General features: G+C 57.7%; 1 protein-coding gene across 1 annotated transcript; it reads right to left on the bottom strand.

The window, feature by feature from the left end:
* Positions 1-1,968: 1,968 nt before the first annotated feature.
* On the bottom strand, positions 1,969-3,090 carry LOC135880839 (epidermal differentiation-specific protein-like). Its single transcript, XM_065407200.1, has one exon. It carries the CDS (start codon positions 3,088-3,090, stop codon positions 1,969-1,971), a length of 1,122 nt encoding a protein of 373 aa, XP_065263272.1.
* Between the last annotated feature and the right edge of the window lie 11,271 nt (positions 3,091-14,361).

Raw genomic sequence — 14,361 nt, forward strand, 5'->3', positions numbered from 1 at the left:
TACCCCCTGTGACGTACCAGGGTACAACTAGACTAAGGAACAGCTGTGCCACCCTTGCCCTTGGGTGCCTTATGATGTCTGGCTGAAGCAGCTCCCACCTGGGCCGCTCACAAACAGTCCTCCAGTGTGCAAGCCACACCCTGAGTGTCTGTGTGTAACTGCAGCCTGCCAGCTCCACCCTGGCTCTCCCCAGCCTTGGTTATACTGCAGGGTGACCCCCAACACACCCCCAGTCTTCGATTTCCCCCAGACCTGTATGTCCTGTACTGCCCAGCCCTCCCCTGGACAAGTTATACTAAGTTTGTTGTCTCTTTTATAGAAATAACCTGCACACAACTTGCCCCCCCAATGGAGTTTCCCAAACACTTCAGTGTAAACGTACTGGATTAGATTAAACAAAAAAACAAGTTTATTAATGACTCGGAGCGAGACTGTCACTGAGAACGAGCCATGAGGTGTAAAAGTCAGAAATGGTCACAAGAAAATCAAGTTAAAATGCTACTGGTGCCTAACAAACAATATCAGAGTCGAGCAACGTTTCTCACCGCATCATCTCAGCATCTCACTGACCAGACCCTCTCGCTCCAGAGCCCCTCTCACAGAATCCAGCGAAGGCTTCCTCTGTTGCTTCAGGTGCAGAGACTCAATGGGTCTGGTGTGTGTGTGACACACGCTGGGCACCAGGAGACACGAAGTCGATGTGGAAGGATGGTCCCTGCTGCTTTTTTCTCACCTGTTTGATCTTCCTTTGTCTCCCCTTCCTGCTTGATGACTCTGTGTATTGCTTAAAATGCAAATCAAGCGGAGAAGACATTCCCTTGTTTGAGCCAGACCTGTCTGCCAGCATCGGGTTGGGATGTGCTAATAACACCATGCAGTGGAATATTTCACATACAACGTTGCCACACTTATCAGGACAACATGGGCGAGCAAATGATGAGTTTTCAAACGACACCACCCAAGACACACCCTGTACAAAGATGACTGCAATAGCGCGTAGGGTTCGACTCGGGTACATTGTGTCACCCACACCGTCAGCATGGGACTTGCACACAGAACTGGTCCCAGCTGTGACCCTTGGCCAGCACTGGGGGCTCCCTCTGGCGTTCTCTGGGGGATAACAGATGTAAAGGACAATGCAGAGGTGTCAAAGCTGGTGCTCAGAGTGCTGCCAGGCCAAGGGGAGGGGGCAGCCCCACGCAGGGCCCCATGCAGCCTGACCCCTGGCCAGAGCTCGGGCACGTAGCTCCGAAGAGAATGCAGCAGGCGGGTGAGAAGGCAAGCAAAACCGCCTCCAAGGATCTCCAGGGGCCCCCACCAAGCAGATACCCACTGAGGTTCCCAGGGCTGTCTGCAGACATCAAGCCTCCAGCGTGTGATCAGAGCCCAGCCTTGCCCACGCCGGGCTGTGAATACCCTACACTGACAGAGCCCTCCAGTCTCTACCGGGCACGGGCGGGATCAGCCCACAACGCCCGACACCGTCTGGAAACCAGCCGCTCCGCAGAGCACGGCGCTGCCCCGGCCCAGACACCGCGGGGCTAATCACGAGCCGCGTTGGGGCCCCTGAGCAGCCCAGCGTGTGACGGGGCAGGCTGCCCTTTCTCATCGACATTGCCTGGAGGGGAGACACTGGCCTCCCCCCCCCCCCCCCGCGACCCCCCCCACCTCCGCCCCACTCACCTCCATCACCCCCCCACCCCGCGACCCCCCTCACCCCCACCCCTCTGCTCCATCACCCCCCGCCCTCACCCCACTCACTTCCGCTCCCCTCACCTCCATCACGCCCCCGCCCTGTGACCCCCCCTCACCTCCGCCCCCTCACCTCCATCACCTGCCCACCCCGTGACCCCCCCATAACCCCCCTGCCCCATGACTCCCATCACCCCTGCCCCACTCACCTCCATCACCCCCTGCCCTCACCCCACTCACCCTAACCCCTCCCCCTGGAGCAGGTCTGGACGCTCCTCAATGGCCCAGGGCGCTGGGAGCGGGGGCCTGCTCCCCCCCTGGCGGCAGGGCGGGTTTCATGGTGTACTTGGTGCTGATGGTGCGCCCCGACACACACCGGTACTCCCCCGGCTCCGTCTTGGTCCGCTCGTTCTGGCTGATGGTGAGCTCCACCGGCACCGAGATGGTGGCCTCCTTGCTCACCACGTGGATGGTGAGCTGGGTGTGGGGCGGGATCTTGGCTGGCAGGAGCACCTCCACCCGATCCCGCCGGGTGGTGGACTCACTGCGCCCCTTCTCCACGGTGAAGACGTTGGCGGCTTCCACGGCCAGCGTGAAGGAGAGCCCGGCTCGCAGGCTGGTGGCGTTGCTGAACCGGAAGCTCTGCAGCGTGGTGGTGACGTATTCCCGGCTGCTGCAGGTGGTGAACGTCTGCTCCAGGTCCGTGGCGTTCACCCCCACGATCTCGTCAATCAGCACGTCCCGCTCGTCCTCCACCTTCCGCTGGTTCCACAGGATGCGGGCGGTGACGGCGGGGCGGCCGGGCGCCAGCGGGCGCAGGTGGGACAGGCAGTTGTGGAAGCCCAGCTCTGGCTTGTAGTCGGGCAGGCGCTCGCCAGGCCAGGCGATGTGGTACCAGCCCCCGCGGTCCGGGTGCTTGTAGAGCAGCCAGACGCCGCGCTGCACCACGTGGGAGGAGACCCGGTCGTTGAAGTAGCCGTAGGTGAGGTTGGTCTCTTCTGTCACCACCTTGCTCTGGCCCGCGTAGTCGGGCTCCTCGTACAGGGTGATCTGCGGGTCGGCCAGGTCGTGGTGCACCAGCCGCAGCGCCGAGAACGCCTTGTTCTTCTCCACCGTCCGGTACTCGCCTTCCTCCAGGGCGTAGGCGTCGCCCTCGTACTTGGGGGCCGTGTAGGCGATCCACGGCTGCCCCACCACCCGCAGCGAGCAGATGCAGTCCCCGAAGTCCAGCTCGTGCAGGTCTGGCACGTCGGACGTGAACTCTCGGCTCAGCCCCTCGAAGTCGACGTGCTCGTAGACGACGATCTTGTTGACGCCGGGCTGTGCAGGGTGCTGCTGCTCGGCCGGGCTGGGCTCGTCCCGCCGCACATCGGAGAGCTGAATGCTGGGCAGGGCCATCGCCGGCGCAGGGGGACACTCTGCCGGGGGGAAGGTGCAAAACGTCACCTGCTGCCTCAGCGAGCACGGGGGCGGGGGGTTCCCAGCCCTGGCCCACCCCCACCATTTCACCCCACCCCTGGGCTGGACGTGCCCTGCCTGCCCGCCAGGACAGCCTACAGCCCGTGGGCAGGAATCCGGCGGGGCCCCCCATGGCTCTGGGCTGGATGCAGCAGGCTCCAGGGCCGGCTCCGGGCAGGTCAGACTGAGCCCTTCGGGCCTCACAGCCTGGGACTCGCCACGTTCCTGCAAAGGCGAGTCCCTGAGCGCCAGCGAGCTCCGGCAGACCTGTCACGCCTGGTGCTCGGCCCCAGGGACGCGGGGGCTGTGACGGGGAAGGACACCCTGTTCGGGGCTGGGCCTGCTCCCCTGGGCCCCGCGCCCCCCAGGGCCTGTACCCCACGCTCCCAGGGCACTGACCAGGCCAGGCGGGACTTACCCCAGCCAGGAGCTCCCGGCCCCTCCCCTGGGACAGGAGGAATTACCGGATTGTGCAGTTAGCAAATGGGCCCCGAAACCCAGCCCAGGTGCCGCCCCCGGACTCCTGCTCAGCCCTGCCTGCAAAGCCGCTCTCCCGGGGCGCAGGCCTGGCAGCTGGCCATGGCCCCTCTGGTTGCGCTGGGGGAAGGGGGCAGCCGGCTCCGGCCACCTTCCCTCACCCCATTGCTGTCGCCTGTATTCTGCAGCCCCCTCCCACCGGCGCCCGCGGGCAGACATGCTAGCCCAGCGCCCCGGAGCTTCCTCCAGGCCAGGAATGCTGCTGAGTAACGCAGGCCCTGCTCCGCCTGCCACAGGGCTGCTCCCCGGGATGGTTCGTGGGGCTGGTCCATCCCGCCATCGCTGAGTCCCCACAAGGGAGCGGCCCCGACGCTGCCCCTGCACCCTGTCAGCGCGCCAGGCCAGCGTGCCTCGGGCTGGCTGCAAGGACCTGGGCCCCTTGGGACTGTCTGGGCTGACTGGGCAGGGCCCATCTGCCGGCCCTGAATTCAGCCCCCCACCCCAGAGCAGCTCTGTTAAACCTGGGGGGGGGGGAGGGTATTGTAGCAGCTGTTGGCTGAGCTCATTGCACACACCTGGGACTCCCTGCATCTGTCCACACCCCACCCCCCCCGCATCTCCCTGGCTGCCCCGTCCCCCCCCAGCCCACGCGTGAGGGGGACAAACAGTGGCACCCCCTTTCCCCTCCATGGAGCAGGCCTTGCGGCAGGACACAAGGTAGGGTGACCAGACAGCAAGTGTGAAAAACTGGGACGGGGGTGGGGGGGTAATAGGAGCCTATATAAGAAAAAGCCCCAAATATCGGGACTGTCCCTATAAAATCGGGACATCTGGTCCCCCTAACACAAGGAAGCCTCCTCTGCCGTTGGCGCAGCTGGCTGGGCGTTTGCCCACGGCTCCCAGCACCACCAGGAGCCACTTCCCTTCGGGGCGTCACCAGCTTCCCGGCTACAGGGAGGATGTGGCTGGGCAAGGGACTGTTCTGCTGCAAGGTGGGTACCTGGTGCCCTCGACAGCTGCCAGCGGCGCCATGCACCCCCCGCCCCCGGCGATTGTCCCCCAGCTCAGCAGGGTTCTGCTCCCGGTGGCCAGCCCCTTCCCAGCCCCTTGGAAGTGATCGGATGCAGCGTTTCAGTCAGACGCCCTCCAGGCTGCGCTGTGCCCTGGGACAGCCCTAACCCCACGCCAGCCCCTGCCTGAACTCGGGGGCTTAGAGACTTTCTGGCCCGTGGCCTCTTACTGGCTAACTCCCAGCCCCAGCCCCGTCACCGCTAACAGTGCCTGGCTCCGGTGGGTTTTACCGTCAGGGACCCCGCGGTGCTGGACAAAGCCACAACACAGACAGCTGCTCCCCACAGAGGCTGCCAGGGCTTTTGCTTGACCCCCAGACCTCGCCCCAGCCAGACCTCTTACCTTGGGAGTTCGCAGCCCTTGTCCGTGAGAGCGAGCCAGTCCCAGCTCCCTCGCGCCCGGAGCCAGCACTGCGCCAGCCGCCTCCGCGCCCCTTTTAAGAGGAGCGGGAAGGGCTTTGATCTTGTTGGGACCTGAATCAAGGGCTGCTGACAACACCCCCACCCACGCGGCCCAGGGAGCTATCAGCCATGCCCTGGGGAGCAGGATGCACCACCCATGAGCCCACTGGCCTCCCCCTGCACTGGGGCGCCAGCGGGGCCAGAGCCTGGCACTTCCAGACACGCCGGGCCCTTGTGCAACGCTGCGTGTGACAAGGGGGCAGCTGTGGTGACGCCGGCTTGAGTCAGGGGACGCGGCTGAGTCACTAATGTCATGCTTGGCTTTGCAGCCCTTCCCACGCTCCTAGGGCGGGAGGCAGGAATTAGCACCTGCTGCAGAGAGAACCGTGAGCCAGGAGTGACTCTGCCAGGTGCCTCGGCAAGGCAGTGGCCGAGGCCAGACAGAGCCCCGGGGAGGGTGCAGCCGCCCCAGCCAGGCCGCCAGTCCCCAGCACCAGCCATGAGGCGCCCGGCTCACACACTCAGCCACCACGCTGACCGGGCACTGCCACGCCCTGTCGCGCCACACACTGGGCAGGAGATCTCGGGCTTGGACCGGGGAGAGACACCCCAATTCCAGTCCCGGAGCCCAGCTCGGCACAGTGGGGATGACGCCGGCTGCCCCCCTGTGTGGCTGGCTCAGTGGAGCAGAGTCCCGGCCCCCCCACCCCAGGGACTCAGGGAAGGACAGTCCTGGCCCTCACGTGGGGTCTAACCGCCCTCTACCCTGCTCCCGGCCTGGGGCGTCGTGAGTTCCCAGCCAGCTCCCCACCCTGCAGGCTCAGGGCAGCTCGGCTCATACAGGACGGCTCGCCAGGCAGCCACAGGCCCCATGGGGGGCGTCAGGCCCCCACTGCCTGGCACCGGAGAAGACACCACTGGGCTGACCACTACCGCCTGCACCTGCCTCCTGCTCCCCCAGGGCTGGGTTAATACTGTTCTCAGTGCAGGTGACGCTCCCCAGGCCTCCAGCACAGTCACTGAGCCTGCAGACGCCACCCAGCCGCTGCCGCTGGGGAGCCCGAGCGGGGCAGAGCGAAGGGGCCGGGAGCCGAGAGACCTGTGCGGGGGAGCAGGGACTTCTCCGGGCCGGGTCCCTGGTGGGCTCTGCTCCATGGGGGTAGGCTTCACAGACCCCAACCCCGCTGCCTGTAGTAAGAGGAGGCCCTGAGATATAAACTAGGGTTACCATACGTCCGGATTTTCCCGGACATGTCTGGCTTTTTGGTCCTCAAATCCCCGTCCGGGAGGAAATTCCAAAAAGCCGGGCATGTCTGGGAAAATAGGGAGGGGTCATGGGGCTTGGATCCGGGCTGGAGCCGCTGGGGCCGGAGCCGGAGCCGCTGGGGCCAGTGGTGCTCGGCCGCTGGCCAGCGCCTCTTGGCCAGGGCCGGGCCGGAGCCGCTCAGCCGGAACCGGGGCCGGAGCCGAGCCGGGCCGGAGCCGCTGAGACCAGGGCTGGGGGGGCTTGGTTGGCGCCGCTCGCCCAAGGCCGGGGCTGGGCCGGAGCCGCTCGGCCGGAACTGGGGCCCGAGCCGAGCCGGGCTGGAGCCGCTGGGACCAGGGCTGGGGGTGCTCGGCTGCCGGCCGGCGCCGCTCGGCCGGGGCCGGTGCCCTGGGGCCCAAGCCGAGCTGGAGTCGCTGGGGCCGGGGCGGGCCGGAGCCGCTCGGCCGGAACCGGGGCCAGCGCCCCAGGGCCCAAGCCGGGCCGGAGATGCCGGGGGCAGAGCCGCTCGGCCGGGGGGCCGGACTGGGCCGCGCTTCCTTGCGCCCCCCCCGCCCCCGCCCCCGCCCCAGCTTACCTGCTGCCTGCCTGTTTCAGGCTTCCCGCAAACATTTGATTCGCGGGAAGCAGGGGAGGGGGAGGAGCAGGGGGCGGAGTGTTCAGGGGAGGGGGCGGAGATGGGGCGGGGACTTTGGGGAGGGGGCGGGGTTGGGGTGGGGCCGGGGCCAGGAAGGGGCGGAGTTGGGGCGTGGCCGGGGCCCTGTGGAGTGTCCTCTTTTTGTTTTTTTTAAATATGGTAACCCTAATAATATAAACCTTGGTATCAGAGGCCCGGTATGAGGCCTAAGGCCTGAACTAAAGTAATGGTCAAGACTTTGCTAACATAAAGCAAAGTGAAGCTGTGAGCCAGAGGCAGGCCCTGCTCACAGAAGCTGGGAAGGAAAGGGCTGTTGCTGCAAAAAGAGACATACCTAAAAGGTACTGGACACCAGAAATCAGAACATTCACACACTTGTACATTCCACACACAACAAGGAACAAGCTGACCCATCCCAATGACAGGGCCAAAAGGGGAATATGATGGATAGAGTTGTTTTGTTTAAACCAACATGTACAAGGTGAGAGGCGGCACCTTACTACGTAGAGGAGTTGTACCTCGATGCGGGTCAGGAGGGATGTGTAACTTGTTTGTACCTGTGTATAAGAATGCACCCCTGAGTGGCTATCTTTGTCCGGCCGAGGGGGCAGTGGAAAGTCCCGCCACTGACTGAGCTGAGTCCATTGTCAGGGAGCACATAAGTACTGGCTAGCTGCACCTCAGTAGCACCTTGGACTTCGTTTGCCAGGGAGCTGGAGACTGTGTATCTCTAAAGGCAATAAACGGTGCCTTCGTACCTTACTAGAGTCTGTGGTCATTGGGGGTCTCTCGGGGTCTGCTGTGTCAGCTGTCTGCGCACAGCTGGGGCAGCACACAGAGGGAACACACGCACGCAGCCAATTGATATCAACATTGAACAGAGCAGAGCACCACACCGGGAGCGTCTGACAACACTGGTGACCCCGACCGCTGATCCGGTGAGTAAGCGAGCTGTCCGCTGTAGGAACCGCGATCTAACATGGCAGAAAACCTCGAGCTAGGGAACCCCCTGATCCCCTCCCTTTATAGCCCCACAGAGTTTGATAACTCGAGGATCCGCTGGCTTGCCAGTAAGGGGGGTCCGTATGAATTTTAAAAAAGTGGGGAAACATGGACTGGCATATGTAGAGCGATGGTAGAAACCGAGGCTCTAAAAAATAAAAGTAAAAAAGCAAGAATTCTGCAACTAATGTCTAGGGCAGTGAGATGGTTAAAACAGCACGTCACAAATTTGGCAGGGCAAGTAACAGTAACAAAGAAAGAGTTAAAAGACTCAAAAGAAGCGACACAGCCCTGGAATGCTCCCACCGCCCTTGCAGGGTGGCAAGCAGCCCAGAGACAACCAGCACAGGAACAGAGTGAAACACTGGAAACAGCTGCAAGGAACCTACAACAAATACATGTGCTGTCCCCTGTTGTAAATATTGGGGGTAAACAGCAGGCTTCAGGTAGCTTCCCTGTGCCTGAAGAATGGGGACAGAAGTAGAAAAAGGGGGCCCTAGTAAAATTAAAAGATGAAACGGGGTCCACTGCAGTGCAACCCCCACCTTATGATAAAAGCCAGGTTCTGGTACAACCTAAACTGGAACCTAGACTGGTGCCTGTCAGAACGGGACAAGTAAGTGCACAGGAGGAAAGAGCAGCACACAATACTTCCACAGAATTGGTAAATCAAATGAAGGAAAAAATGGAACAGTTCACAGAGCACATTAGGAGACAGGAGCTGCGACTCGATCGCAGGGGAGTGAATAAAAACAAAATTCAAAGTAAAAAACCAAAATGAAGCGGGCTAACACCTAGAATTGATGCATTAACACATGGAGTTGCTCCAAAACAGCAGCAAAAAAGGGCACTCCCACCATCCATTTGGCATGCACACAAAAGCAACAGACACTGGGGAAACAAATTCAGGTTTTACAAGAGCAGGTAACTACCCCCAATCTCCTCTCAGAGCCAGGATAAAAAACAGGGGCGCGGTTCCCAACTGTGCAGGTTCCCAACTGCTTTGACCCACGGAACCACACTCCGCGCCCATATCTGAAAATAGAACCATCTTTCTCAAATATTTTTACATACCGGTTAAGTTTTGTCCTTTATATGCTTTCTCAGTTTGCTAAACTTGCTGCTGCGCTGCCTGGTGGAGAATTGCGAAGGGGGAAGACATGCACTGTGACTGTTGAACACACTGCTAATACTGCTACAAGGTACGAAGTGATGGCTCATTCAGGTGTGCACACACCCCGGTCGTGGAGGTGCCAGGCCATAAGGGGGAGGGTTAGAGTCCTCACTCCTACCCATCTCTCAGGGAAAACTGTACAGAGAAGATAGATACAAACTGTCTAGGTATAACCCCCCCCCCCCACGGTCGTGGAGGTGCCAGGCCATAAGGGGGAGGGTTAGAGTCCTCACTCCTACCCATCTATCGGGGAAAAATGGCACAGGTGAATATACCCTTGGTCGTAGCAGGATTGAGCCCAAAAGGTAGGGGCTTAGCGTCCCCCCCTCCTGCTCTGCCAGGCAGAGTTTTTAGTGGGTAGAGACTTTTGTGTTTTGTAATCCCAGCACAAACGTGGGCATAGGGAGTCGGTTTCTGTAAGCCCTCACCCTGAAGGACATAGGAGTGTGGCCAATAGTGGTAGCACCTGTGTAGGAAATGTTTAAAAGGAAGCAATCCAAAGATGATACTTTGTTCCAGCGATTTCTCCTTTGAAAGACTTTGCGCTGTTAAGCCAAACGCTGCAGGATGTAGGAGTTTGGCAGTATAGGGGGGTTTGTGAGTGATATTGTGGTGACTTCACAATTTTGAAAGAAATGTTTAAGGAAAGGGACCAGGAGGGGTGGGGGCTAGTTGAGGAGCCCACCCTCCTTGCTAAATGGGTAGTGGAACAAAGTCTGTGCCCATGGGACGGGGTGGTTCAGCGAGGAAACAGGATCGGGCCCAGACAAGCAGGCAGGCAACAGAGAAAGAGATTGGAAACCAGGCTGGGAGCCCTGAGGGGCAGAGCGGCAGGAGGAAGGGGATTTCAGATCCCTGGGACAATACTTGCAATGGTGAAATCTGAGCTACTGACGGTGTCATTTTGGGAGCTAAGCGCATTATTGAAGGAAAGAGAGTGAGACGTTCACTCTGCAGAGGCTGGGGGCAATTAAGCAGTTGAACGTTGTAAAAATGTTCAAAAGGAAAAGTGTTCTAGGAAGAATTCTTGGTTTCTTTGCAGCCGTCCTGAAGGAAAAACGGGCCCTTTCCCAAAGGAATGTCTGCAAATAATCCAGGCAAAGAGGCAATCTGATTGAAATCATTTGACTATGGACAATTTAGTCAAATTTGCTAAAGGAACATAAGGGGTTTGTTTCTGTTGGAACTTAACTGCCTCAAATGTATAAAGGGAATGTAACCTATGTACATCTGTGTAACCACAGAGCAGTGTCAGGGATTCTAAGAAAAAAGAATCTGTGTGTAAATATAGTGTGTAAATATGTGCGGTTTTAAGGACCTAATTCAACACTCCTGGCTTGTAGGTTGAAGATGAATTGGTTTGGTTTGGTTTGGTTTGGTTTGGTTTGTAAATAGTACCACTAACGGACATTGGAATCTTTCATTCAAAGGTGCAAAACTGACAGACACTGCTTGCCAGACACAGGTAACTCGTGTTGTTTGGCTTGGGGATTTCGCATTTAACCCTTAAGGTACCTCAATGCTTTATAACGTTCAATATCGTTTTATAGACCAAAGTCATGGCTGCAGCAGGGCAGTCAAACCCAGGAGGATGGGGAGAGATTCTGGATTTCTATTTTTTCTTTTCTTTTTTTGGGGGGTAACAAAATAGTAGATAAGAGCTGTAGTAAAAGAATAAGAAATTAAAAAAAAAAAAGACAGTGCCCCTCTGGAGCCACAGCGGGGTGAGGTGCACAGAGAATCAAGGTTACGAACACTGAGCCTTAGGAGGCTCTGTGTAATCACACTGTCACTTTGATAAGGGGCCATGAAAACTCGGTGAGCACAACAAAACCCAAGACCAGTTACACCTTATGTAAAAATGGATCTGGCTAATATAACGTAATAGAAGTTACACTATGGAAGAAATGTGCATTTTTCCCAGGACATGTGCCGTGTATATTGTAGAAGGGGTAAAAGAAATGTTGCAGAAGGGCGGAGGTCAAGGAATGCCAGTCTGTTAACAGGGAAACATCCTCAGGTAGTAGACACCATAGTAGGAGGGACTGGTTTTCGAGCAGGGATTATGAATACTGTAGTCCTGGAGGTAATTAAGAATAAATTAAGTTCCTTGTCACAACTGCAAGATAGTCTCAGTCACAGGCAGGCAGATAATATGGTGGATTTGGTACAAATAGGTCTGGGAAACCTAAAAGCAACATGGAATATGTGGAGGTGGCTAAACGCCACCTCCTGGCTGCTGTATAAACAACAAGTAGAGTTAGGGAATAAAACTGCCTTGGCCATAGGATGTACTGAGATGCAAGTTCTTCGTTTAGCAGCACTGCAACACGAATGTTTTGGGTAATATCTGGGAATGTTCGGGTATTAACGCATCTTTTCAAACAATGGGAGAGGTCCTTGTTCGACACCTACAAACATGAATGGATGCAGTATGTTTAGAGTTACCATATTTCAACAATCAAAAAAGAGGACGGGGAGCCCCGCCCTAGCCCCACCCCCATCCACTCCCTCCCACTTCCTGACTGCCCCCCTCAGAACTCCCAACCCCCCTGCTCCTTGTGCCCTGACTGCCCCCTCCTGAGACCCTCCAGACAGCGGAGGGGCAGAGGGTTGGTCCCACACCGCACAAGATGTGGCAGGATCCAGTTTTAAATTTACTCCTGCCCTTGCTTCACTGAAGGGGGGAGGGGAGAGTTGCTCTTGACTTGTGTGGGGTACCAGGGAGTCGAAGCCCCGACCCCGCCTGAAGTCACTGGTGCAACCCCTCCCGGTCCAGCTGGGGAGCTGCACCTGGCCCTAGGGGCTGCAGGGTCCGCCACTCCTGGAATCTCCCTCCCTCCTGTCGTGGCTGCGGGAGGCTCCCTTGTCCCACTCGCAGCCTTGGCGGGCGCGATGTGGCAGCCAGAGGGGAGGGGAGGAAACCCCCTGTTTCCCCCCCCCCCGCCAGGTAGCCTCCTTTGTGAGGGTTCGGCCCTGATGCGCTGCCCTGCCTGATCTGCAGCCGCGCCGGAGAGTGTCCAAGGGCTGCAGGCAGCGCCGGAGCTGCCGGAGGATGAGTCGGAGCCAGCCCCGCACCAGCGGGCTGAGCAGGGAGTTGGCCCGGGAGAAGTTTCCCTGCAGGCTCTGCTCCGGCCGGCAGAAAGCCGGGAGCCCAAGGGCGCCCGTGCTGGCGGCGCCGCACGGAGGGAGGTTACGGGCTTGGGCGCCCAGGGAAACTTCTCCCGGGACAACTCCCCGCTCAGCCCGCTGGTGCGGGGCCGGCTCCGACTCATCCTCCGGCAGCCCCGTCGGCTCCAGCGCTGCCTGCAGCCCTCGGACGCTCCCCGGCGCGGCTGCAGCTCGGGCAGGGCAGAGCGTCAGGGCCTTGGCACTCGCCACCCGGGGCTGGGGCCGGGGGGCCCTGGATGGGTCCGGGCTCAAAGAGCACCCAGCTGTGATCGTGGCGCGGAGCTCAACAGAACCCCTAGCGGCTCCTCGGCGAAGAACCTCTCCGAGCCCTGCAGTCCCTGGGACGGGTGCTCAGAGGCTTCCTCGGGCAGGGTTACCATACGTCCATATGCTGGCCGGCCGGGAGGGATTTTTAAATATCGAAAAACCCGGACGTTTTTAGATATTTAAAAATTCCTCCCAGACGGCTATTTAACAACCAAAAAGCCGGACATGTCCGGGGAAATCCGGACGTATGGTAACCCTAATATGTTTCCAGCATGGTTAAGCCTGATTTGGTATTAGGTGAAATTATTGTTAAAATTGCTCACCAACAGTCTGTGGAGACAGAAACATGGAAAGTGAGCCTGCTCCCCAAACTGACCATGGGATCCTTTCGGCTACCCCAGGTTATGGGTCGGTGGCTGGGAAAGGGGAGAAATGATTGGACACCCGAGGGTGTACGGAGTGGAGCCCTCAGAAATGGGTGTGCTTGTCCCTACCTGTCACCACAGCACCATGCAGCAAGGCCACATCCTTGGGAACACGCGAATGAGACGAACTAGAAAATGTGACACGTGTTTTCTATAACGGACAATGTGTATGTGTTACCTCCTGGGGACCAGTATTTTGGGAGGATGCAAGTATCAGCCAACCCCCAGTGGATGAATCTAGATGTAATGCCCGGGTATTAGATACTAGCAATCACACATGCTATGTACCAAAGATAGAAGAAGCACAGAGCACTATAACCGCCACCCCGGTTAATTTCTCTGTTACCCTTGGCCTGGATTGGCGCGATCTAACTGATCACTTGTTGTCAGAAACAAAGGTGACTCCGTTTTTGCAACAGACCCAGAGGGATATAGGAAGCGCGTCATTCAAATAGTACATGCCAATGGAGACAGGCTAAAAATGGCTGTGTCTGAAAAAGCGCTGACAGCCTACACTGGTACGACGTTTTACAGGCTGGTCCCGAACTCTGAGGGCACATTGTCTATTACGTTTCACCCATTACTAGTTGTGTTAATACTGTCCTGTGTTTGCTTGCTAGGAATGTGTTGTATGTGCTGTTGGACAAAAAGAATGTTTGTTAAATTACAACCACAAGCTCAAATTGTCTCTCAGTAGATTGCTATGAAACAATTGTGTAAAATATGACCCACTCAGGAATTGTTCTTGAGGGGTCAAAAGGGGGACATGTAGTAGTAGGATTTTATGTTTGTATTTTGTATAATATAAATGAAGGCTAAAGAATAATAAGATCAGAATGTAGCATGTATTAAATGTATTGCTGTAGGATATGATTTGATTGTGTTCTGCCGGCCACCCTGACTGGATAGCAGGAAGGAATCACCCTGGGTTGCTGGAAAAAACGCATCAGTCAGGCTGCCTGTGTCTGAACTGATGATAAGGCAGGAACAGACCAGAACGGTCCTTATGGCTGATTCTGGTCACCTTTGGTTTGAGGAGAAGTTTTCATTACAGTATTTGCTAGAAGGTCTTGTCTCTTCTCTGCATTGCAAACGAAGTTGGGTAAGGTTGTTTTGTAATCCCTTTAGTAACCATAGAACCCTTTCGAAAATGGACTCCTGTCTGAAATCCTCTGGACAATTGTTTGGGGTGAGTAAAGGACGTGTGCACGGTTAAGGGGGAGTGTGAAAGCATCACAAATGTCCAGATGGTCAAGAAGAAGTGAGAGACTTGGAGAGACAGCAGGAAACAATCAGCTAAACTCCCATCTGCACAGGCAGGG

Source organism: Emys orbicularis, chromosome 7, assembly GCF_028017835.1.
Source record: "Emys orbicularis isolate rEmyOrb1 chromosome 7, rEmyOrb1.hap1, whole genome shotgun sequence".
NCBI classification, from domain to species: Eukaryota; Metazoa; Chordata; order Testudines; family Emydidae; genus Emys; species Emys orbicularis.